The 24,702-nt window shown below is 49.3% G+C and overlaps 1 protein-coding gene across 5 annotated transcripts in view; it reads right to left on the bottom strand.

Moving 5' to 3' along the window:
* Nucleotides 1-555: 555 nt before the first annotated feature.
* The window catches only part of LOC122697145 (vegetative cell wall protein gp1-like), a 44,976-nt gene continuing 20,829 nt past the window's right edge, over nt 556-24,702 (bottom strand). For 4 of the 5 annotated variants that reach the window (XM_043907639.1, XM_043907636.1, XM_043907637.1 and 1 more), the window contains one exon: nt 556-1,808. In XM_043907639.1, coding sequence (XP_043763574.1) covers nt 1,231-1,808 — 578 coding nt within the window. In that variant the 3' untranslated portion in view covers nt 556-1,230. Of the gene's footprint in view, nt 1,809-13,689; nt 15,254-24,702 lie in introns of those variants that run through there. The other variant, XR_006341999.1, reaches the window with a different exon arrangement.

Below are 24,702 nucleotides of genomic sequence, written 5' to 3'. Positions count from 1 at the left end.
GCTTGGGACGGAGTTTTGCTCTGTGCAGTGTGGTTTCCAATGCCTGGTTTGTTTCTGAGAAAAGAGCAGTCAATTTGCTTCTGGCAGATGAGCACACTTCATTAAAATTCTAATCCAAGCAGGAAGGCGAGAAGAGCCCTCCTACTTATGGGAAGTCAGATCTTGGAGGGCACAGGTTCCTCCAGACTGCTGACATTCCAGCCAGGTCTCCATCAGGGCACACTGGCAAAGTCCGGAGAGATGTTTGTTCGTCACAACTGGGGCAGGTGGTGTTATGGGCATCTAGAAGGAGAGGCCAAGGATGCTGGCTTCCTCCCTGATAGCCAGTTTCTGCTCCAATCACAAAGCAAAGGGGTGGATTCACCAAATGCAGGGAGGTCTGGGAGTTTTAGAAAAGAATCATGAGAACCTTTGAAAGCTTGTTCTTCACAAGTGCGAGAAAAGTTGAAATAAGCCCCAAGGAGTAAAGGAGCACTGGTACAGGTAACTGAGAACAGAAAGAGCAGGGAAAGGAAGAAATGTGGCGCAGAAAAGCCAACACCCAGAAAGTACATACAAAAATCTTGTTTATTACACAAAATACTTTCTTATTCATAAGAAAGACTTAAATACCCCCCTTCTCCAAATACATCAGATTTTTCTCACTTCTCTGTTTTCCAAACCTCTCAAAATGTGGTTATTATGAGAAAAAAGTAAACTTATTTTTCCGAAAATAATTTTTTCTTAAATGTGAAAAAATCACCAGAGATCAGATACAGCATCAGCAACTCAAGAGAAGAACATTGGATCTGCCCTTGAACTACTGCTTAGGTAATGTGCTATACACTTGCCTTTCTTCCACAATTCTCAGAAGTCACCAATGGGGGTGGGAAGGGATGGTTCTCTGAGCCTTTCCCAGGGTCCCACCACCGTCTTAGGGCACTTGTCCTGCCAGGAGCTCAAAGCCTTTACCAAACCAAGAGAAGGACATTTGAAGGGTCAGGAGAGCTCCGAGGAACCGGGTGGGCATGAGAGAGCTGAGAAAGCCTCTCAAGGCGGAGAGTGTGAGAAGCACCATCATTTTAGGTTGACATGTCAGGTGAGGTCCATGCCTTCCGGTAGGCAGGTTGAGCAGAGTAATCCTGTCCTCCGCTGGGTTTGCTGGGCCCAAAGGTGACTCAGGCAGCGATGCCTGGGGCATTCGGGATCCCCCTGCGCGCGGCTCGGATGCACAGCCGCGGGGCGGCCCCATCACTTGGCATCTGGGGCATCCGGCGGGGTCGGCGGCTGCGGCCCCAGGGACGAGGCCAGTTTGGTGAGGGCCCTCGCGATGACATCCAGGTGACCGTTCATTGTCCTCAGCTCAACCAGGATGTCCCCAACATTGGCTTCCAAACTGGCGGAGGCGGCAGGCCGGGCGCAGGGCTGAGGAGAGGCGCGCAGGTCCTCAGCGCCCTCCTCCCTGCCCGCTGCGCCAGGGCGCGGGGCGCGGGGCCCCGGCCGATCGCGCTCATCCCCGCGGGGGCCTGGAGGGGTGGCTGAGGGGCCGCTGGGCAGCCAGTCCAGGAGGCGCGAGACTGCCTCCGGGGACGAGGCAACCACCGAGTGGAGGCCGGCGCGCCTAGGGGCGCCGGATCCCGAGGCTGGGGGTGCGGGCGCAGCGGGCAGCGAAGGCAGCAGGTGAGGCAGCGCCGGGGGCCCCGGGGAGAACGCCGAGGGCTCGCAGGACGACGAGGGGGACGGCAGCGCGGCAGTGGAGGGGCCTGGCTCCTCGGAGGAGAGGAACAGGGTGGTCGAAGATTGGGAATCCAAGGTGCTGGGCTCTGAATCTGGCAAGGAAGAAACGAGAAAGGGTCACTGGGGCTTTTATTGACTGTCAGCTGTATGCCCAACTCCATGCTAGGGATAAAAGAGCTGAGTTAGAAGGTAGAAACGTATTTCCTAACCCCCAGACCTAGGATGGAGTAAGGAAGAGTGGGTTTCGGGAACACCAGAAGCTGGAAGCAGGGGAGACCATGGAGTCCAGCAAGCAAAGCATCTTGGTGAGTAAGGCTCCCCGCCCATCCCAGGTCTAGACCTTGCACTGCTGAGAAGTCAGGAGGGGGCTCCAGGCAGGGGTGGGAGGGAGCAGTCTTGCCAAAGATGATAGGTCAAGGCTGTAAAAGGAGGGCCCTCCTCCTCACTCTTCTCAGAGGATGTGTGGTAAGCAGAGGGCTTGGTCCAGGGTCCCAACACAGCCAAGCTCTCAAGTGGGGACTGAAGGAGTTTGGGGCCAGGAGCTATATCTTACTGCTGGTTCCCGCTCTGCCAGAAAATGCCCTGGAACCATGGGCCTGGCCCATTGCCCTGGAGAACTTGGTTTTATTTCCTCATTTATACAGGGAAGGTGGGCCCAGTGACTCCCTCCCACCCCCAGGTCCCTACCAGGACTGATCAACTTGCCTTCAAAAGTCTTCAGCTCGAAGCACAGGTCTCAGAGGGCTGCACGCAAAGATTCTACAAGTCTTTTATTGCTAGTTCTCCCCTAATCCCCTGAATTCCCAGGTAGAAAGTGGGTGGCAGCTCTTTGTGACTGGGTATGGTAACAAGGTTTACCAACCTCAGATCAAAGGACCCACCTCCATGCCAACAACCTTAACTCAGCTGTTTCGGCCACCCCTTTCCTGCCTTTGGGTAGATGGCTAGTGATCACCCTGGAAACAGTTCTGAGCTTTACTGGAGCCAAGTCTCTGAGGTCTTGCTCCCCAATTCCAACTGGAGTGTCTGCTCTTGGCTCTCCTCCTTAGCAGCTCTGGTACCCACCTTTCTGCCCTGCCCTTGAGGGGAACCCCTTGAGGGGGTTCCAAGGCTTTCCAAGACAGACCTCGCTTTGATTACCTCAGCCTGTTATCTTGGGGGGAGGGCGAGGAGTGATATGATGACAGAGCCAGTGAGTAAACACGTTCCCCATTGCCTGTGAACATGTGTGCTCTCGCCGCCCGTCATGGGTGAGCTGTTGCTTCATGTGGGATCTGGGTCTGGCAGAGACTCAGAGCAGCGCTAATCATCTGGTGAGAGCTTATTCCCTCATTCTGACATCAGCGCCCAACCACGTCCTTGCAGGACTCATAGACCCCAGATGGTCCGAGGTCCAGTCTGTGTGGTTGGGAATCTGGTCAGATGGGAGCAGAGAAGCAATGGCTCCTTGGGGACCACAGTTGAGGAGAGACACCCATGTGCCTGCAAATTCCTCTGCTGGAAGCTGCGTGGGTACTCTCTGCTCCTGGCCATCACAGAACTGCCTCTCGTCCTCTGAAACTTAATTTCCTCCAGTTTCTGTGATGATCTTCTTTTGTAAACCAAGAATCAAGACACTTCTGCACATGTTACCTCCTGCGAGTTGAAAATTATCAAAGCGAAACCCTACAAACTCTTGGCTCTACATTTACTTGCAAAAGATGTTAATAAGCTTCGTACATCCAACTCTTATAGCAGGCAGGAGGCCTTTATATTTAATCAAATAGAAGTCTCACATATAAAATGAGATAGAGGCAAGCACACTGAATGCTCTAGCACCGTGTTTCCTGAATTTTCATGTGCAGACCACTCTGCCGGGACATTGTTAAAGGGCAGTTTGTGATTTGGCAGGTCAGGTGTGGGACCTGAGACTCTGCATATCTAGCTAGCTCCCAGGAGACGTGGGTGCTGCTGGTCTGGGGACCCCACCTTGCACAGCAAAGGTGTAGACCAAATATACAAAGTTGGCAATAAAGCTTAGGGCTCACAATCATAGAAATTAGAGTCATCAGGGGTACAGGAGAAACCTAGAAGCCTTATATGATCATGAAGATAGTAATAATGCTGATGACCTGGCATTCAGGGGCTATCTGATAGCCAGATATCTGATCTGGCTATCAGGGGAATAAGAGAGGTGGCCCCTCCTGTTGTTCAGTTCAGTCGCTCAGTCATGTCTCACTCTTTGCAACCCCATGGACTGCAGCACGCCAGGGTTTCCTGTCCATTGCCAGCTCGTGGAGCTTGCTCAAACTCATGTCCGTTGAGTCAGTGATACCATCCAACCATCCCCTTCTCCTCCTTCCTTCAATCTTTCCCAGCATCAGGGTCTTTTCCAATGAGTCAGCCCTTCACATCAGGTGGCCAAAGTATTGGAGCTTCAGCTTTAGCATCAGTCCTTCCAATGAATTTTCAAGACTTATTTCCTTCAGGATTGACTGGTTTGATCTCCTTGCAGACTCTCAAGAGTCTTCAAAAGCATCAATTCTTCAGCACTCGGCTTTCTTTATAGTCCAACTCTCACATTTCATACATGACTACTGGAAAAACCATAACTTTGACTAGACGGACCTTTGTTGGCAAAGTAATGTCTCTGCTTTTTAATATGCTGTCTAGGTCAGTCATAGCTTTTCTTTTAAGGAGCAAGCATCTTTTAATCTCATGGCTGCAATCACCATCTGCAGTGATTTTGGTGCCAAAAAAATATAAAGTCTCTCACTGTCTCCATTGTTTCCCCATCTATTTGCCATGAAGTGATGGGACCAGATGCCATGATCTTTGTTTTTTGAATGTTGAGTTTTAAGCCAATTTTTTCACTCTCCTCTTTCACTTTCATCAAGAGGCTCTTTATTTCTTTGCTTTCTGCCATAAGGTTGATGTCATCTGCGTATCTGAGGTTACTGATTTTCTCCCAGCAATCTTGAATCTTGTGCTTCACCTAGCCCAGCATTTCGCATGATGTACTCTGCATATAAGTTAAATAAGCAGGGTGACAATATACAGCTTTGACATACTCCTTTCCCGACTTGGAATCAGTCTGTTGTTCCATGTCCAGTTCTAACTGTTGCTTCCTGACCTGCATACAGATTTCTCAGGAGGCAGGTCAGGTGGTCTGGTATTCCCATCTCTTTAAGAATTTTCCATAGTTTGTTGTGATCCACATAGTCAAAGGCTTTGGCGTAGTCAACAAAGCAGAAATATATGTTTTTCTGGAACTCTCTTGCTTTTCGATGATCCAGTGGATGTTGGCAATTTGATACCTGGTTCCTCTGCCTTTTCTAAATCCAGCTTGAACATCTGGAAGTTTATGGTTCAAGTACTGTTGAAGCCTCGCTTGGAGAATTTTGAGCATTATTTTGCTAGTGTGTGAGATGAGGGCAACTGTGTGGTAGTTTGAGCATTCTTTGGCATTGCCTTTCTTTGGGATTGGAATGAAAACTGATCTTTTCCAATCCTGTGGCCACTACTGAGTGTTCCAAGTATGCTGGCATATTGAGTGCAGCACTTTCACAGCATCATCTTTCAGGATTTGACATAGGTCAACTGGAATTCCATCACCTCCACTAGCTTTGTGCATAGTGATGCTTCCTAAGGCCCACTTGACTTCACATTCCAGGATGTCTGGCTCTAGGTGAGTGATCACACCATCGTGGTTGTCTGGGTCATGAAGATCTTTTTTGTATAGTTCTTCAGTGTATTCTTGCCACCTCTTCTTAATATCTTCTGCTTCTGTTAGGCCCATACCATTTCTGTCCTTTATTGTGTCCATCTTTGCATGAAATGTTCCTTTGGTATCTCTCATTTTCTTGACACGATCTCTTAAAGAGAGTCTTTCCCATTCTATTGTTTTCCTCTGTTTCTTTGCATTGATCACTGAGGAAGGAAGAGCAACTGTCTCCTGCTGTTAGTTTGATAGTTTTCTGGCAAAACTTTGAACCAGTGAGCACTGGCTTAGGGAGGGAACCATGAAGTTTGCTTAAGGAAGAAAGCCCCTCACCATTGTTTCAGCTAAAACTTCAAAGATTTCTGCAATGACCATGCATGGACATGCCTTCTCTCGTCACTGCCCTTTAGCAGAAAGGGACTGCTTCCTCCTAAGCCTGTAAGTCAAGGTCTTCTGAGTACTTTCTGTTCAATCTTATGCTGAGTCAGACTGAATCATTTCTTGGCTGGTAACTATGTACCTTGAAAGGGGACCTTTTCTATCTTTTTTACACCCACTTGGCATCCCCTGTCTCAACCACTTAGACCCACCAGCCTAGGGCATAGGCTTTCCCTGGGGGAAGCCTACAGATGAGGTAAACTGTTCAGCTGGCCACTGGAACCCATGATTCATTTGCAGATAAACCCTTCTGATCGTCCCCTACAGAACGTTTCTCTTGCTGCCTTCCCCTTCTCAGTAAGTGACCTTCCCTTAGTTTGGCCAAACACCCAGGACCATCCATCTCTTTCCCCGACTCCCCACACCCAATCTGCTGGTAGTGATTGTAGGCTCTGCCTTCAAACCATATTTAGCATCTGATCAATTCTCACTGGCCCCAGGCAGTGGCCCAGCCATTGGTGCCTGAGCTGAGACCAGAAACCAGGGCTCCTGAGTTCCAGGCCAGTGTTTCCTCCACCACACACTCCAAAGCTTGGAAAAGTAAAAGTCGCTCAGTCACATACTACCCTTTGCAACCCCATGGACCCGCCAGGCTTCTCTGTCCATGGAATTCTCCAGGCAAGAATACTGGGAATACTGGGAATGGCCTGGGTAGCCATTCCCTTCTCCAGGGGACCTTCCCAACCCAGGGATCAAACCCCAGTCTCCTGCATTGCAGGCAGATTCTTTACCATCTGAGCCACCAGGGAAGCCCCAACCCCAAATCTTACTCGATTCAAATGCATCATTTAGAATTCTCCCCTGGCTCTACTGTATCCCTGGCCCTTCTGGCCATTTTCCACCATTTTCCCAGGAAAATTTTTTGGTGCATGAGTCCTAGCCTCTTTTTTTTATGTAAGATAATAGCTATATTTATTCAATAAATATGCCATTCAACAGATATTTAGTAAGCACCTACAATATTCTGAGCAGAATGCTCCATGGTGTACAAAGCCAGATCTAAACCCTGACATCATTGTGAGGGCAGAAAATAATCGAATAATTGCATAAACAAACATATAATTGCAACTGTTATACAATCTATGTGCTATAAGCATCTGAAATAAGAGACAGAGTTTGACCCAATTGAGGAGGATTCCCTGAGGAAATGCTGTTGGAATGGGGTTCTGAAGGATGAGTAGTTAAGTAGGAAGAGGGGTAAATGTTGATGAATGATCAAGGGCCTGAGGCAGAAGGGAGTGTACGTGGGACTCCCAGGGAAAGCCAGTGTGCTGGGAGTGTTTAGAGCCAGGGGAAGGAAGTGTGAAGTGGGATAGATGAAGCTCAGAAGGACAGTAGGGGTCAGGAGACATAGTATATGATAAGCACTGCCAGTGTTGTTCAATATCCATTCTCTTCTTCCTTCTTTTCAGCTGGTCATGGCCATTTAGAATAAAAATTGTATTTTCTAGCCTCTCTTCCAACTAACTCTAGCCATGTCACTGGGCAGAAAAAAATGTCAGTAGAAGTGCTATGTACAATTCTTTGTTCCTGTGCCTAGGTTTTGGTTGCAATGGCTGGTGCTCAAGCAGCCCCTTGGACCATGAGGTAGGGAGCACATGCTAAGGATGAAAGAGCAGAAGACTGAATCCTAGATAATTTAGAGGAACTGCTATGTAAATCCAGGTTAGTTCAACTGTAGCTTTTTTTTATGAGAAAGTAAAATCTCATCTATTCAAATTCTGTTAAATTGGGTTTTCTGTCACTGACAGCCAGACCAAATCCTGATAAACATGGCCTTGTCGAACTTGTTGAGGGGTTTTGTCGTTATCTTATGAGGAATGGAAAACCTTGGGAAAGTGTTAAATGTGTATGTATGTGAGACAGAGAGAAAGAAAGAGAGATGATCAGTTTTGTATTTTGAAAAGTCCACCCGGCTATGTTGGGCAAGAAGTAGACAGAATAGAAGTTGGGGACACAAGTCAGGAGGTTGCAGTTGCAGGTGAGAAATTAGAAAATGACAGTGGTTTTTGCTAGATATGCAGAGAAGTAGACAGATTCAAGAGGCAGCTGAGACCCAGAAACCTTAGGATTTACTATCGCCAGGGATGCAGGAGGTGGTGAAAAGGGCATCAGGGAAATGGGTGCCCTCCTGGCTGGTGCCTCAGGGCTAGGTCCCCGAATTCTGACTCTTGAAGGCAACTTTCCCTTTCTTATCTGGGTGGCCCCTTCCCAATCCATACCCAGCCCTGCAGCATAGCTCAGCTCTGACACACCTCAGTAGAGGCAGCCCGTGGGAACATTTTCTCAGGAGCCTAGAGGGAGGAGAAACAGGGTAGCCTTGGGCGGGGAACCAGAGAAGCAGAAGTCTGTGGGAAGAGGATGAAACCTGTCTGGAGGAGAAGCAACATCTCTCAGCACTGCAGCCGGGCCCTGGCCTTTGATGGTTCAGACTTGGCTGGGCCGCCGCCTGCTGCTTTCAGAAACCCCAGCACACAAAAGGGAGGGTGAGTGTCTGATGAACTCAACCCAATAATATTCACTCCTTTTATTTTCCAGAAACGTCATGAGGCCCACAGGGCAATCTTCTGGTTTTAAGACCTGGTGAGTCACGCCTACAAATACCTCTGACTCAGTGTGATCTCAAGTTCTCACCAGGCATCTCCCAGGAACGTGGCTCAGCAGGAGAGCTGGAGCGGGGCAGCCGGGCAGGGGAGAGCAGGGTTGGTGTTTCTGGAGGGGGTGAGAAGACCGTGGGATTGCTGACTTGACACTGACCGAGCTCCCAGTGAGAGCTGGCATTGACAGAGTGCTCGCTCTCTTCAAGCCATGTGCTCAGTTCTCTCTTCTAGTCTCCGTGGAACATTATGAGTTGGATTCTGCTCTTTATCTCATTTTACTGTGGAGGAAACTGAGGCTCTACTACATTCAGTACCCTGCTCACGGTCATCATGTGTGGAGGAGGCCACGTGCTTTATGGGGTTTGCGAGGATGAGACGAGGGCCGAGGAGAGCCTCCATCTGTGCAAGGTTGGCCACCGTCTGGGCTGATGATTTGCCACCTTGACTGCTTATTAAAATCACTCGGGGAACTTCGTAAACACTATCGATGCCTCAGCCAATTCAGTCCTGATCTGTGGGGATGGTGCTCAGCCATCCTAGATTTTAAAAGTGTGTTAGTCACTGAGTTGTGTCCGACTCTTTGTGATCCCACTGACTTTAGGCCGCCAGGCTCCTCTGTCCATGGAATTCTCCAGGCCAGAATACTGGAGAGGTTTGCCATTCCCTTCTCCAGGGGATCTTCCCAACCCAGGGATCAAACCTAGGTCTCCTGCATTGCAGGCAGATTCTTTACCATCTGAGCCACCAGGGAAGACTTATTAACTTTTATTTATTATTTATTTTTATTTACTTTTAATTGGAAGGTAATTGCTTTACAATACCATGCTCATTTCTGCCATACGTCATCATGAATCAGCCATAGGTACACATGTGTCCCCTCCTCTTGACCCTCTCTCCCACCCCCACCCTATCCCACCCCTCTAGGTCGTCAGAGAACACAGGTTTGAGCTCCCTGCACCATACAGCAAATCCCACTGGCTATCTGTTTTGCATATGGTAATATGTATGTTTCAACGTTCCTGTTTCATTCATCCCTCCCTCTCCCCCTCACACTGTGTCCACAAGTCTGTTCTCTATGCCTGCTGACTCCGTTTTTATAGTCTTTATTCAATTTGTTACAATTTCGCTTCTGTTGGGATCTTAGCACCCCAACCAGGGATGGAACCAGCACCTCCTGCCTTGGAAGGCAAAGTCTTAACCACTGGACCACCAGAGAACCCCTCAAAAGGACCCCTTCTATAATATAACACTAATACACAACTAGGGTTAGTCAACAAAAGCAATTCTTACACAATTTCCTATTGAACCCTGACAGTGACCCTCTTGCCATTTGCAAACGGAGAAACTGACGTTCACAGAATTTGAGTAGTTTTACCAAGCCCACAGCTGCCAAGACTTGATCTGTATCTGTCTGACTCCCACACCATTCGTGTCGATTCCATTCTCACTCATATCAGGGCCTTCTCCACTTTGAAAGTATGTGAAATTTCTTTATGTAGATTTCTTTTTTTAATTTGCATATTTTGTGTTCATTTGGAAATACTGTTTAGGCCAGCTTTTGGAGCACAGCAGTATAGTCTAGAGCTGCTGAGCAGAACAGGCTGGCCTAGAGGCCTCTGAAGCCATGTCATAGCTTCATCCAATCTCTGCTACTGCCAGTGGGCCAGGACCTTTGAAGAGATGCCCAGTAGCCCTGACCAGGATGTACTCGCAAACTCTCCCAGGAGAACACTGCCTACCCACTGGGGTGCTGGGCCCCTGAGGGGCCACCTTCTGAGGATCAGGAGGCCCAGCCCAGGGGAGATCTGTGGTTTCTGTTTCCAGCAACACGAGTGACTTCCCAAGGGTGACACGGGAGAAGTCATCACCCTTTACTTCCGTGTGAATTATCCAGCCTCCAATTTCCTAATGGCAGAAGGCTAGGCTAATGAGAAGAGGTGTTCATCATCAGTCGACTTAGTAAAAAAGTAGTTGGGAAGGCAGAAGGGCAGACAGAGACTGATTCGACCAGCCAAAAGGTGCTCCTGGCCAAAGACTACCTTTAAAGAGAGGGAGAAAAGAAGCGACAGAGGTGTCTGTCTGCCCACGTTCACGACAGCATTATTCACAACGGCCAAAATGCAGAAGCACCCCGCGTGTCCATGGATGGATGGGTAAGCCAAACGTGATCTCTGCGTAATGGAGTGCTCATGCTCACTCTTAGTCACTAAGTCGTATCTGACTCTGCAACCCCATGGACTGTAGTCCGCCATCCATGGGATTCCCTAGGCAAGAATACTGAAGTGGGTTGCCGTTTCCTTCTCCAGGGGATCTGGCTGACCCAGGGATCAAACCCACATCTCCTGCATTGCAGGCAGATTCTTAACCAATAAGCCACCTAGGCAGCATAATGGACCATTTTACTCAATCTTAAAAAAGAAGGAAATTTTGATACACGCTCGTGGGTAAACCTTGAGACATTATGCTGAGTGAAATAAGCCATTAACAAAAGCTGATACAGAAAATATTAGATGATTTCTGTTGGCTGAGGTTCCTGGGATAGTCAAATTCATAGAGGCAGAGAGGAGGAGGGTGTTGTCCCAGGGTGAGAGGAGAGGGGAGTGGGCAGTTAGTATTTAATGGGTGCGAACTTTCAGCTTGGGAGGATGAGAATGTTCCAGAGATGCATAATGATGACGGTTATCTAACAGTGGGAAGGTACTTAATGCCATGGAACTGTGCACTTTAAAATGGGTACCATGGTAAATGTACTCTCTATATATTTTACAACTAATAAAAAAAAAGAAAAGCAGGGGATGACACCCTAATTCACAATTTTATCCACATGCTTGTTGGATGGATGACCTTTCTGGGACTGTTTTTAAAAGCGTAATGAGAAAGACTGATAAATTATTGTTGAGAACATTACAGATCAGATGTAGGTTCAATACCCCCAAAATCCCCTAAGGATGAAGACCCTTTCCACAGACCTGGACATAAACATTGGTGCATCACAGACCACTCCATTTTCAATCACCATGGTGAAAAGTTCTAAAACAGCTTTGCTGAGACCATTGACATAGGTTCTAGGAAAGTAAAGTCTGGAGTCTAGCACATTTAGATCCACTTTTAGACTCATTGTGCTTTTATAAACAAAGTTATATCAACCCCTCCAAGCACTTCACAGCCAAGCTGCTGGCTCCTCGGGGCCCCCATTTCTCACTAGTACCACTGGCCACCAAAAAAAGGTGAGAATTGTTTCAGTTCAAGAGCCTCAAGGTTCTCAGCCAGGCTACTAGCCACCCCACTCCTTCCTTGTTCACTCTGCTGCAACAATTCCTGGAAGGTCTCAGACACGTTCCAACCTCAGGGCCTTTGCACTTGCTGTCCTGCCTGGCACGCTCCCCCTTCAAACATCCACATGGCTCATTCCATTACCACCTCCAGTCTTCACTTAAAGTCACCTTCTCCAGAGATCTTCTCTGGACCCCCCAGTTGAAAGGACTATCCCCATCCCCCCACACTTGGAGGAGGGCATGACAACCCACTCCAGTATTCTTGCCAGTATTCAGCATTAAAAGAATCCCGTGGACAGAGGATCCTGGCGGGCTATGGTCCGTAGGGTCGCAAAGAGTTGGACACAACTAAAGTGAGTTAGCATGCACGCATGCATCTTCTGTCCACAAGATGCTCTCACTGTCCCACTCATAGCCGGGGAGTCATTCCACGTGGAGGGAGTCAAATTAAGACGAGGCTTGGGGATTGTGGCCTGAAAGACAATTTAAAGTAGCAGAAGCATAGGGTGCCCAGGGTTGGGAGATTTGCAGGAAATGACTTTACAAGGTAACAAGGAAGGAGGGGCTTGTCTGAGGGCTAAGGAATTTGAATTTGAGCAAAGGGAAGCCACTGAAGGATTTTAAGTAGGAGAGTGATTGATTTGATTTGCATTTTTAAAAGATTACTCTGGCAGCCAGCCTTGTGGAGGCTGAACAGAGGGGGTGAGGTGGGAGGTAGGAAGATCAAATGTAAAAGGAACCTCTAGGCCACTCAAGGAGCTAAAATGATATTAGAGAAGAAAGAGACACAAGCATGAAGCCCAGCCAACCAGTGTTTGAAGCAAAAAAAAAAAAAAAAAAATTTTTTTTTCTAGGAATGGATTAAATTTCCACAAAAAGAGACCTTCCTGCCACCCTTTATGGACAATACTATGAAAGCTGGCTCCTGTATGGTTCAAGCTGGCCACCCTGGATCTTTCATGCATCGCCATTCAATAAAAGCAGGCCTGGGTTTTATGGGATTGTTTGTTAAGCCTTGAGCCAGGCTTTTCTACTCACTCAGACAGGACTCCTCTGCCAACTTCTAAATTGGCTGTTCTTTACATATAGGGTGTGAGGGATATCTCTATGTGTCTTTACGAGCACACCCATTTGGAAGGAGACATGTGACTATATATAATGTCTTTATGTGATTTTGGGGAAGAGCTGTTTGTACAACCTGTATATTCCTTGGCATGCCCGTGTTTGTAGTATAGAGGAAGGGAGAGACAGAAGGCAAAAGCTATTCCCACACCATAACCAACTTTGGCTCCCAAAGAAAAATTCAAAATAGATTATGTTCCCTAGCAATGCCTCCAGGGTTGAACAATTTCCAAATCCACCCGCTTAATCCTTCCTCCTGGAAGGGCACTCACCTTTGAACTTTATTTTTCTGTAAACTATCATTTTAAAAAATAACAATAACACGGGCCCAGACCAGACCCTGCTGCAGCTCAGGCTCCCTGGCGGCTCCCCTTCTCTCCCCAGCAACAAGGGAGCTCACCAAAGGGGCCATCTCGCTTGTTAAAAAAGAAAAGAAAAAGCGGGCTGCTTGATGAATTTGATGGAAAGAGCCAGGCTGTAAAAGACGGCATTTTGGCTTTAACAAGGCCCGCAGCCCGGAGCACGGCCAGCTGGGTAGTCTGAACCAACCCAAGAATATTAGAACCCGGGGTCACCCGGAGCTGGGACGCCACCAGGAATGCAGGGAGGAGAGACGGTCTGGCGGGGGGGCTGGGGATCACTGGGGCCCTGTGCTGCCAGCTCCTTGATGAGAGTCAACAGGCGGAGGGACAGCTGGGCGGGTGCGGCGCTGTGCCCCTAGCAAGGGCCCTCTTCACATGGCCGGGCTCCGGGACCCCTTCACGTGGCTGGGCTCTGGGCCACGGGCTGGGCTCCGGGACCCCTGAGGTCGGGCAGGTGGCCACACGCGTCCACTCACCCGCTCAGCAGAGACAGCACTTCAGGGAGGAAACCTCCTTGCCTTGTTACGATGCCCCCTCGGCAAACTGTGGACCCACAGGGAGTGAGGAAGCGTGGAGCATCCCACCCACAGGGCGGGTGGGGGAGGGAGGGTCCCATTTCCCCAGGCCTGAAGCAGCAAGGTTCTGGACAGGGGTATCCCTGGGTCAGTAGCCGAGCAGAAGAAAAGGCTCAGCACCCTCCGGGACCTTCATTGTCCTCTGGACCAAAATGGCGGTGCCCAGCTCTGGACACGCTCGGTAAACATCTATTACACAAATTACCCCGTTTTGCTCAGGATTCCAAGCAGCCTTGGGAGCAGAGCCTCAGTCTTAACATCTGATGCCTCTGGTGTCTGTTGCCCACCCCTCGAACACAGACCCAAATAATGCCAAGAAACTGGCCATATGAGTTCCCGCAGCATGTTTAATACCTAGTCCTTGGAGAACTCCTCAGAGATTGGACCCCCCCCAAGCCATGCCGCTGTGTGTCTCCTTGGGAAAGCTTTTCTAATTTGGGTCTGAGTTTTCCCTTTTCTTCATCCCATGCCATCCCTCCTAATGATAACCCTTTGTGCCAGGTTCAATTACACACAAAGCTCAAATGAGCAGCCCCAACTCTAAACTTGGCCCTGTCCATTGGAGGGGGTTGGGGGGGAGGGTGGATCTTGGGCATCTTGCTCTGCCCAGAAAGAAAGATGCTGTTCCCGAAGGGGAAATAAAGCCAAGGATGGGCGGAGGGAGAGGAGAGCAGAGAAGGGAATCTTCTGCAAAAATAAAAGGTCGCGAATGAAGAAACAGACCAGCGCCGGCTGCCCCAGGGCACTGGGGCTGGAGGCTGATGCTCTGTCTTCAGCCAGGCCAGTTAGGACCCTGCCCTGCCCCTGGGCATGCAGAATCAACAGGAGTGCTTTGATTTTTTTCCCCTTTTTAAAAAAAACGCCCTCCAGCCTGACCCTACCTACGCTCACTGCAGGGTCAGCAGAGGGTGAGATGAGACCATTCGCTGGGAATTTCCTGACTTCTGTGAATTTTTTTCAAGATCTGGCCGTGAGTCAATGTGAAGCACTGTGACACATGGTGTGACTTGCAGGGGCCCCCTTCCCTTCTGGAGCACCCTGAAAAGCACCTCTTGGCTGAGTAACTGAGGACGACAGCCCGTAAGCCTCCCCTGGCCCGCCCCCCACTTTCCTTCCCCATTGTCGCCAAATTAGAGGAGATAAGAAACTCAGTTTCATCAGGATATCATATTCTCGAGATGGACAGAAAGATCAGTGTTGATGCGGTTGCCTTCCTTTGCAGAATTAAGCTCTCTTGTATGATGTCTGTTGGTCTTGATGTTTGAGGGTTTGGCGGGGGGAATGGCGGGAGGAGGGGTGGGGATGAGAAGAGGCGTGGAGGAGAGAGATTTCTTAGATTTACAATGTTCCTGACAAGATCCTAGAACAGCCCCTGCAAGGTCCAGGTGAGCCAGACTAGGTAGGCAGGTAGATTTATGGGTTCAATTTTACTGATGTTAACAAGCAATCTGAGATAGCCAAACAGAGCAGATTAATTACCATTTCGTGTGTGACTTATGACTGCCAGGACTAGAGATCGCTTGCCAGTGAAGACCAGCCACAACCAGTCTCTGCTAGTGATGGTTTATAATTCCCTCCAGAGTCTGGGGGTGGGGAGGGGGGAACTCTTGGATCAATGACATCTTTCACAAGATCCTGGAAATTAAAATGAAGGGAATACTGCTCAGCCACTAAAAAGAATGAAATTTTGCCATCTGCAGCCACATGGAGGGAGTTGGAGAGGATCAGCTGAATGAAATGAATCAGCCAGAGAAAGACAAATGCCCTGTGATAGCACTTATATGTGGGATCTAAGCTGTCATACAGATGAGTATATATGCAAAACAGACTCACAGATACAAAGAACAAATTAGTGCTTATCCAAAGGGAGAGAGAAGGGAAAGGGACAAAACAGGGGTTTGGGATCAAGAGATGCAAACTAATATGTACGAAAAAAATAAACAGTAAGCATATATTGTCTGTCACAAGGAATTGCAGCTATTATCTTATAACAAGTTTTAATGGAGTGTAATCTATAAAAATAGTGAGTGACTAGGACTTCCCTGGTGACCCAGCGGTAAAGAATCTGCCTGCCAATGCCGGGGACATAGGTTCAATCCCTTGTCCAGAAGATTTCACATGCCCCTGGGCAACGAAGCCCATGCACCACGACCACTGAGCCTGCCCTCCAAAGCCCTGTGTTCTTCAGCAAGAGAAGCTGCCTCAATGAGAGTCCTGCGCACCACAGCTAGGGAGTAGCTCAACAGCAGGGACTAGAGAAAGTCCATGCACAGCAACGAAGATGAATCGCAGTCAAAGATACATAAATAATAAATAAGTGAAGTTCTAAATAGACATTGAATGACTATGCTGTACACTTGAAACTCATGTAATAATGTAAATCAACTATGCTTTAAATAATCAATACACACGGAATGTTTAAACGTGACTGCTAAACTGTATGTGGAGCCTGGCCTCACTCGGGGTTCCTGGGAAGGGGTGTAGAAGCATTTTGCAAACTGTCATACATTATGCAAACAACAAGGAATCGGCGTCGTTATAGTGTGTTAACACCCTGCCATGGAGCCACAGAAGATGGAGCCTTTATAAATAGAGCAGAGAATTTCCAAACATCCTAGTGAGTTGAGAGTCCCTTGGACTGCAAGGAGATTGAACCAGTCCATCCTAAAGGAAATCAGTCCTGAGTATTCATTGGAAGGACTGATGCTGAAGCTGAAACTCCAATACTTTGGCCACCTGATGTGAAGAGCCGACTCATTGGAAAAGACACTGATGCTAGGAAAGACTGAGGGCAGGAGGAGAAGGGGATGACAGAGGATGAGATGGTTGGATGGCATCACCGACTTGATGGACATGAGTTTGAGCAAACTCTGGGAGTTAGCGATGGACAGGGAAGCCTGGCGTGCTGTAGTCCATGGGATTGCAGACACTCAGACACGACTGAGTGGCTGAACTGAGTGAGCTGCAAGGCCAATGTTTTTATGCTGCCCTTTCAAGTGCAGAAAACGAAGGGCAGACACTAAGGGAGTCACCTAGACACTGAGGAAAATTAAGCACCTCGTGCCCTGAAGTCACCTCCACCTCACCTATGTAGTCCCTTCCCCACCTTAGACCTCCCCCCAGCCGGGAGGACCAGAGCATTCTCAGTTGTAAAACGTCGAACTTGGGAAGGAAAATTCCAGTCTGAAGCAAAGTTCTCAGAGCTCCTACACCTTCTGCCATTCTGAGGCAAACATAAGATGAATATTTTCTGGGGCTCTTTCAACCAAGGTGAAGAAGGTAATTTTCCTCTTCCCCTCACCCCATCTCCCTTTCTTCTCCTTCCCCTAAATCCTTTCCCTTCTCTTCCCATCTTCTCACCACCATCCACAGAGACAACTCTTCAGTTTTCTTCTTATTCTGGGAAAAAACTGTTTTTCTGAATTGCTGCCCTTTCACTGACTTGTGAAGGCAAAACAAGAGAATTAAATGAGGCTGTTGGGTAAGAAGGAATTGAATCTTAGTGAACTATGATTTCTAAATTTTAAAAAATGTTATTATAGATTGTAGATTTTATTTTATAGATTTATTTTATATTCTTTTTTTTAATATTCTTTTCCATGATGGTTTATCACAGGATATTGAATATAGTTCCCTGTGCTATACAGTAGGACCTTGTTATTTATCCATTCTAAACGTAATATGTAGATTTATTTTAAATTATTTTTATTATAACTATATATATATATATATACACACACACACACACACACACACATATATTTTAAACTAATAGAAGCTTTCCTTTTCTTGGCCATCTACCATCTGTTTTGCAGTTTTCTTGCTGAGATGCAACCCTGGGGTGGGCACTGGCGGGAGTCAGGATTTCTCTGAGCCTGAGCTGGTCTCTCTTACTGGCAGGCCCTGGAAACATTTTCTTTCAAACTCATCCCCCGGCATCCTGGGCCACACTGTGGTTCCCCCATATACAAAATGAGCACCTCCCAAGGGCAGGCAATGAGGCTGAATTGTTGCAAATATGTCCAGTGTTTTAAGGTCCTGGGATTAAAGAATTTACAGGAGAGAAGAAAACACAGTTCCAGAGTGGGATCCTGCTCCTGGTCATGAGTTCTGTCCTGGTCTCCTCTTCCCCTTGCAGGTAAAGAGTCTGCCTGCAATGCAGGAGACCGGGGTTCAATCCCTGGGTCAGGCAGATCCCTTGGAGAAGGAAATGGCAACCCACTCCAGTATTCTTGCCTGGAAAACTCCATGGACAGTGGAGCCCAGTGGACTATAGTCATGGGGTCTCAAAGAGTCGGAGATGACTGAGCAACTAACACTTTCTCTTTCCTCTTCCCCACCCCCTCCATCCCTGTGTCTTACATGACTTAGAACAAGGGCTGTGAGCTAAGAGGGCTTCAGAAATCCTCTAAGTCATTTCTTGGCCCGCTCTTCTTTATCTTTTAATAAATTCTATTCATAATTCTACTCCTGCTTTTTTTTTCTTCTTCAAACAGCCAAAACCTTCTCCCTCCTCATGTGGATTATCAGATGAGGAGCCAGCTGGTTGGACCCAGGTCCCCTCTCAACTGGCTATTTCCTCTTCATCTCTGATCCCTGCCTCTCCTCAGCCTGTGCTCCCCACCGCACCCCTTGTTTTGAACATGTCATACGTTTTGATAACTTAAATCAAACTTGACTTTGAACCCAGGTTGGTAAATTTGCTTCTGCCTCCAGGACAGGCACTCTCTGATGTGAGCCTGGAGCCTCCTCCGGGCTCTGGGCCACTGGGCAGGGGCAGAGCAGGGCCCTGCTGTCCCCAAGGAGGCGCTTCCCCGCTCGGGGCTTTCTGACATCAGTGTCCCATGTGGAATGTGGGAAAACACCCAGGCAGCTGCTGGGGCAGCCGTGAGACAGCGGCCAAGAACGCCCCCGGCCCTGGCCTGGCCTCTGGGCATGCCCACATGTGTCACCTCCTCCTCTGGACACACACAAATGTCCCCGCTCGGGGCCACCGACATGACTTCTGTCCACACCCCCTGTCCGTCCTGAGGCCTCGGAGGCACAAGACAGTCCCAAAGTGACAGAAAGCAGCCAGAGTCACGTTTCCTCTGAACTCTGCCTTCAGCGTGAGGCTCACTGGACAAATGATGGCAGCTCACAGCCTCATGCCAGGGGAGGGGGCGTCTCCAGAGATGGCACGGCTGACCCTCCGTGGGCCCTCAGGACCCCAGACGGGCTGCCTCCCCACACTGCCTGAGCTTGGGGACAGGACACCTCAAGGCACTGTCCTCCTGCCCCTGGGCCCCCTCTGGCATCCCCTCCTGCCTTTCTCTCCCACACCTGCCTCAAATTCTCCCCTCCCAGAGTCCATACTCCTCTCCCGGAGAGTGAGTTACCCTAGGGTGTGTGTATGTGTGTGTGTGTGCGTGTGTGTGTGTGTATGTGTATGTGTGTGTGTGTATGTGTGTGTGTGCATATGTGTATGCGTGTGTGGGTGTGTACGTGTGTGTCTGTGTGTGTGTGTGTGTGTGTTGCCTCCTCAACAAGAGAAGAGTAGGTTGGGACTTCCCTGGTGGTCTGATGGTCAAGACTTCACTTTCCAACGCAGGAGGGGTGTGGGTTCAATCCCTGGTCGGGAAGCTAAGATCCCACATGCCTCATGGCCAAAAAACCAGAACATAGACAACAGAAGCAATATTGTAACAAATTCAATAAAGACTTTAAAAATGGTCCACATCAAAAAAAAACAAGACAAAACACTTAAGGACAAAAAAAGGACAAGAGTAGGGGCCATGTTGTCTACGGTCATAGAGCACCCCCACCCCTCACCCCCTGTCAACAGTGTTTCATTCATCCCTGAAGAAATAAAAACCAAATCAGAAAAACGTCATATGTGAAATCTCCTCTTCCAATCCCATATGCTTTGGGAAGAAACTTATTTACTTGTGTCTTCCTTATCTATATTTTACTCTCTTTCATTGTGTTTTACTTCGCATTTCCCAGAGGCTGTTAAATGAAGTACCATGAAACTTCAGTGGAGAAATACTAAAACATTCAGAGCTGAACAAAGTACAACAAGACTTCTTGGCACCTTCGTAATCACCATGAGAGGGATGCAGAATTTGCGGTCTTCCAAATTTGCTTAACCTTGAAACCCCCTGTTTGGAAGGCTATTTCAAGGAACTGACATCTCTTCAGTCAATGCTTCAGTAGACGTCAGCTCTTCTCATGAATGATGTACAGCACCCAGCAAGGATGGTGCCTAGGCCAACACTCATTAAAGACCAACACCTTTGCCTTCCTCAGGCCAGAAGACTAGAAATGCCTCATCTTCCAGAACTCTTAACTGTCTCAGGAGGAAGAAGCCCTTTGGCCAAGGAGGGATTCCCTTCTGGTCTTTGCCAGGGTGTGTTTCGCCCTGGGATAGTGAGGGGATACCGAAAGCTATTCTTTCCACCAGGGGCCCTTGTGAAAAGCCAGACCCCTCAGCTGCCTATCCCCAGCAGTACCAGCATCAGGGCAAGAAAAGCACTCCAAAGCCCAGAAAAGTTGAGACCCAGCACTGGGGCTGGGACGACTCTTTTAATTACAACTCTCACCCTCCCGCTGACTGCCTTCTTGGACCAAGTCTAACTTCTTTGGAGCCCCTCATGAATCAGCTCTCACCTCCTGGTGCCATGGGGGTCGGAGGTCACTGTAGTGTCGGTGTGACAGGCTCTGGGACCTGTGCCCTTGTCTTGGATGTCTGCCAACCACTCTATGACCTGGACATACATCCATAAGCCAGTGTTGCTTTCTTCAAGTCAGGGGGAAGAGAAGGGTGCTCTGCTAGCTTCCTGGGAATGCTGGTGATGTTGGAGTGGGTGGGGGTTGGAGGGCTGTCAGGGCCAAGCCAACAGACGGGGCCAGGGCATTTGGAGAAGCCAGGCCAGTTCCCACAGGTCACCGACATGGAAGCTTTACAAACAGAGCTCACTTGCAAAGGATCTGTGTGGCCACTGCCATCCGGGGCAGTATCACTGCTGACAGTGCTTCTGCACATCACTTCCTCCTCATTTTCCCCCATGCTGTCCCTATAAAGAAGGGTGGGAATCGGGTGGGAATCAGGCAGATGATATGCCCTGGGCAACGAACAGGGTTTCTAAGAACCACACCAAGCATCTGCCAACCAGCTCCTGTTTCTTCTTCTTCCTCTCCCTGGCCTGAGTACCTGCTGGGGCGGTGAAGAAGCACCATTCAGGGGACACCCACGCTCTGTGCTTTGGTGTGTTCGCTGTGAAGCTTGGAATCTCCATGTGTCCATCTGGGATATGAGCACAGTGGTTCCTTCCTGGCTTGTCTCATGGGGGCGGGGGGGTGGTGCTCTCAGATTCACAGCAGAGAGAGAACTAAAAACGAGTCTCCCTTCCATTTCCCCAAAGCTTTCCATTCCTGTTCTTCAGCCTCTCTCCCCCATGAAGATCAAATCCAGACTCCCTTTCTGCCAACACATGAGGCCACAGGAGACCAAAGGTCCCACCTCATTCAATTCCAATCACAGAATTACAGGGTGAGAGCCCCTGAGCTAGCCTTACCTGGTCTGCAAATTGTATCCCAGAAAAGACAGCCCCCACCCCCTTACCACTCATCTGCTCTAACTAGACCTGACAGTCCCTTCTCCTCTGCAAAGCCCTTTCCTGGGAAGAACTCAGAGACTGTGGCAGAGCAAGTATGACTTTAATCCTGACAAGAATGAATGCAAGTGACCCTACCTCCATCTTCCCAGCTGGTCTATTTGGGGCAAGAGGGTAGGACCACAGGCAGGAGGAGAGAGCAAAATGGGTTCACTTCTGCCCCCTCCCTACTTCCCCCAGCCAGGCGCCAGGTCAGTGCTTCCAGTTAGGGACGCTCTAAAACCGGTTCCCAGCAGAAGTCAACTGGAAGACGCCCAGGATGATGAGAAGGTGCCTTGGCCCAGACAGAAGAGCCCTCCTGGGCAGCCGCGAAGCGCTCAGGATAAGCCCTTTCCAGTTTCAGTGCTGCGGCTCCTTTATCCTCCTGATTGTAACTAACAAAGCCTCCATCATTTCTGTCTCAGACTGCGGGATCTGTAGATGGGAGTCCCAGCCCTTAACACACCCTCTCTGTCTGCAGGGGCCTGATGGAGGTCATTGTTCTCACTTCAGGTTTGCCTGAAGTCCCAGCAAAACCAGCAGAGCTCAGAGCTCAGGGGCAGGACAGGGAAGAGGCCAGAGGAACCCCAAGCTGTAATGTGGGAGGGTGAGGACCCACTAAACCAAGATGAGAGAGGAGGGGAGGCAGAGGAAAGGAAAAAGAAGGGAGGAACATTTCACCACAAACGCTTTCCCAACGGAGCGACGTGACTAGGGAGGAAGGCCGCAAAAGGGCACGCAAACGAGTAAATATAAATACGGTTATTTTCGGGCTGGGGGAGGGGAGGATGGATGCCGGTGGTCTCCCCGGCTTCTTCCTGGTGGGTCGGGCGCTCGTCCCAGGGAGGAGCCTGGGCGCTCTCAGCCCTGGCGCGGCGGCCCGACGGGGCGGCCAGCGCGGAACCGCAGGACCAGGGCGGCCCCGGGCGGAGGCTCGGCCGCACCTCGGGAGGGTCGGGCGGAGGTGTGAGCCGCACTTTGCCATGTGGCCGCGCCGAAGGGCGAGTTCTCAAAGCCCCCATTCATGGACCCGACGCGCAGGGGCGGCGAACAGGAAAAAAATTGTTTCCCCCCGTCGGCCTCGAAAGGTGGGTTCCTGTTTATTAATCGAGGACCACATCAAGAATGCTGGGTTACAAATGTTCCTTCTCAGGAGCGCAGTAGCTGGTGGCTGGAGGTAAAAAACTGAAAATTCCATCCGGTGGACAAAAAGCTGCCGCTGTGGGTGTGCACACCACACACACACACACACATGCGCACGCACACACACACCGTGGTTAGTTTCACAAGGAAAATTCTACAAAAGGAAAAGGATGGGGAGGCAGCGAGAGAGTATCTTGCTGAGGGTGAAATGCTTTCCCTAGAGCTGGAAACAGGCCTCCTGCTGGAAGCTCTCTGGTGGTGGGCTCAGCAGCAGCCCTTGCGCCCCCTTTCTTCCTGCTAGCCACCCCCCCCCCCCGCCCCCCACACACACACACTTCTTCCTTCTGAGCTGGTAGTAGTCAGAAACGCTCAAGGGGATTTTTTTTTTTTTCAAGATCATTAGCAATTAGTTTCCTGTAGAAATCGGGGAAAATCGAAAGGAGGCCCTTGGAAGAGGTTCAGAGAAATTCATTCGCCAGGCAAGGCTGGGCCAGACGAGGAGGGTCCCCCCCATGCCACCCCCACCATTCAGAGGCGGGGCGGCACTTCCCACCAACAGCAGGCACCGTGGAGAAGGAATTAAAGGAGCAAACTGCAGATAAGATGGAGACTCCGGTTCTCCTTTGAAGCTTAATTAAAGCAAAATGATCAGGCCTTACACTGGGCTGGCTGCAGACTTCCCAAATGGCAGCAATAATCGCTAACAGGGAGCCATGCTATTCCAGAGTCCAGGGATGAAGTGGAAGCTGATTCAGGCTTCCAGTGCGGTAGAGGAAAATCTGAACTGTGATAATTAAATACAAATCACGCCAGGGGCCATAAAAAAAAATCCTTGCCTTCTCCAGATAAGGGGGAAAGGGAGCAGCAGAAGAAATGGAGGAAATGGATTCAGGGCCATCTACATTTCATTTCTTTCTCTGGCAGATCCTAACGGATTTTTCTAGGTGAAGGGAATCAAAAAGGCCTGTCACCAAGTCACAAAGCCGTCGCAAACACATGCACCCCATCCAGCTCCCAGACCACCGGCACGCTTTATAATTTCTTGACACTACAAATACTTGGCAGTGCTTCTTGAGTGCCCCAATGAGATCAACCTGGGGCTTCATCTGCAGTTCTGAGGTGCTCTCCAAGAGTTTGTTAGAGCCCAGCCCCAAACAACCACCACTCATCTGATCCTAATATGGTAGGAAAATGCATCCTCCTTCCCATGCCTGCCCACCACCCTCTAAGTGAAGGGAACGTCTCAACTTGGTGTGCGTGGCTGTTGCTTTTGCTGTTGACTTGGCCTTTCTTGTTTTCCATTCACACGGCAGCCTGGTGGCCTGAGTCAGAAGACTGAGACTCAGACCTTCCCTTCCAGCCCTTTGGACGCAGGCCCTCCACCCTCCTGCCTGAAGAAGAAGGCCAAGGCCAAGTCCAGGTTGAGAAGCCATAGGGGAGAGCAGTCACAGGGGAGTCAAGGGTCAGAGGGGTCCACTGGAAGGGGACAAGGTAGGGTGAGCAGAGAAGGGAAGAGAAACAGGAAGCAGCTGCCTTGGCGATGCCTCCAGGAGCCCAGGGATGCCAGGCAGGTAGATGCCATCAGCCATGAGGCCGCTGTTTGCTTCTGCCCACAGAGTAAGATTTCACCCCATGTTAAGACGTTGACATGGGACTTCTCTGGCAGTCCAGTGGTTAAAGACTTCACCTTCCAATGAAGATTGGTCAGGGAGCTGGGCTCCAACATGACTGGAGGCCAAAAAACCAAAAGGTACAATGGAAGTAATATTATAACAAACTCAATAAAGACTTTAAAAATGGTCCACATCAAAAAAAAAAACCTTTACAAAAATAAAAGACATTGACATATGGACATCTTTCTCTTTGAAGTTAGAAGTTCTTAGAGCTTACAATGTGGGTTTCACTCAATGCCATTTTGGTCTTAATTAGAGCTGCTGCTGCTGCTAAGTCGCTTCAGTCGTGTCCGATTCTGTGCAACCCCATAGATGACAGCCCACCAGGCTCCTCTGTCCCTGGGATTCTCCAGGCAAGAATACTGGAGCGGGTTGCCATTTCCTTCTCCCTTAGTTAGAGAAAGTGGTATAATTTTCCCTCTTCACAGGTGAGAAGACAGAGGTACAGAGAGGTACAGGATCAG

Source organism: Cervus elaphus, chromosome 7 (assembly GCF_910594005.1).
Source record: "Cervus elaphus chromosome 7, mCerEla1.1, whole genome shotgun sequence".
Lineage (NCBI taxonomy): Eukaryota > Metazoa > Chordata > Mammalia > Artiodactyla > Cervidae > Cervus > Cervus elaphus.
The sequence above is the reverse complement of the archived record's forward strand: the minus strand, read 5'-3'. Positions and strand labels throughout refer to the sequence as shown.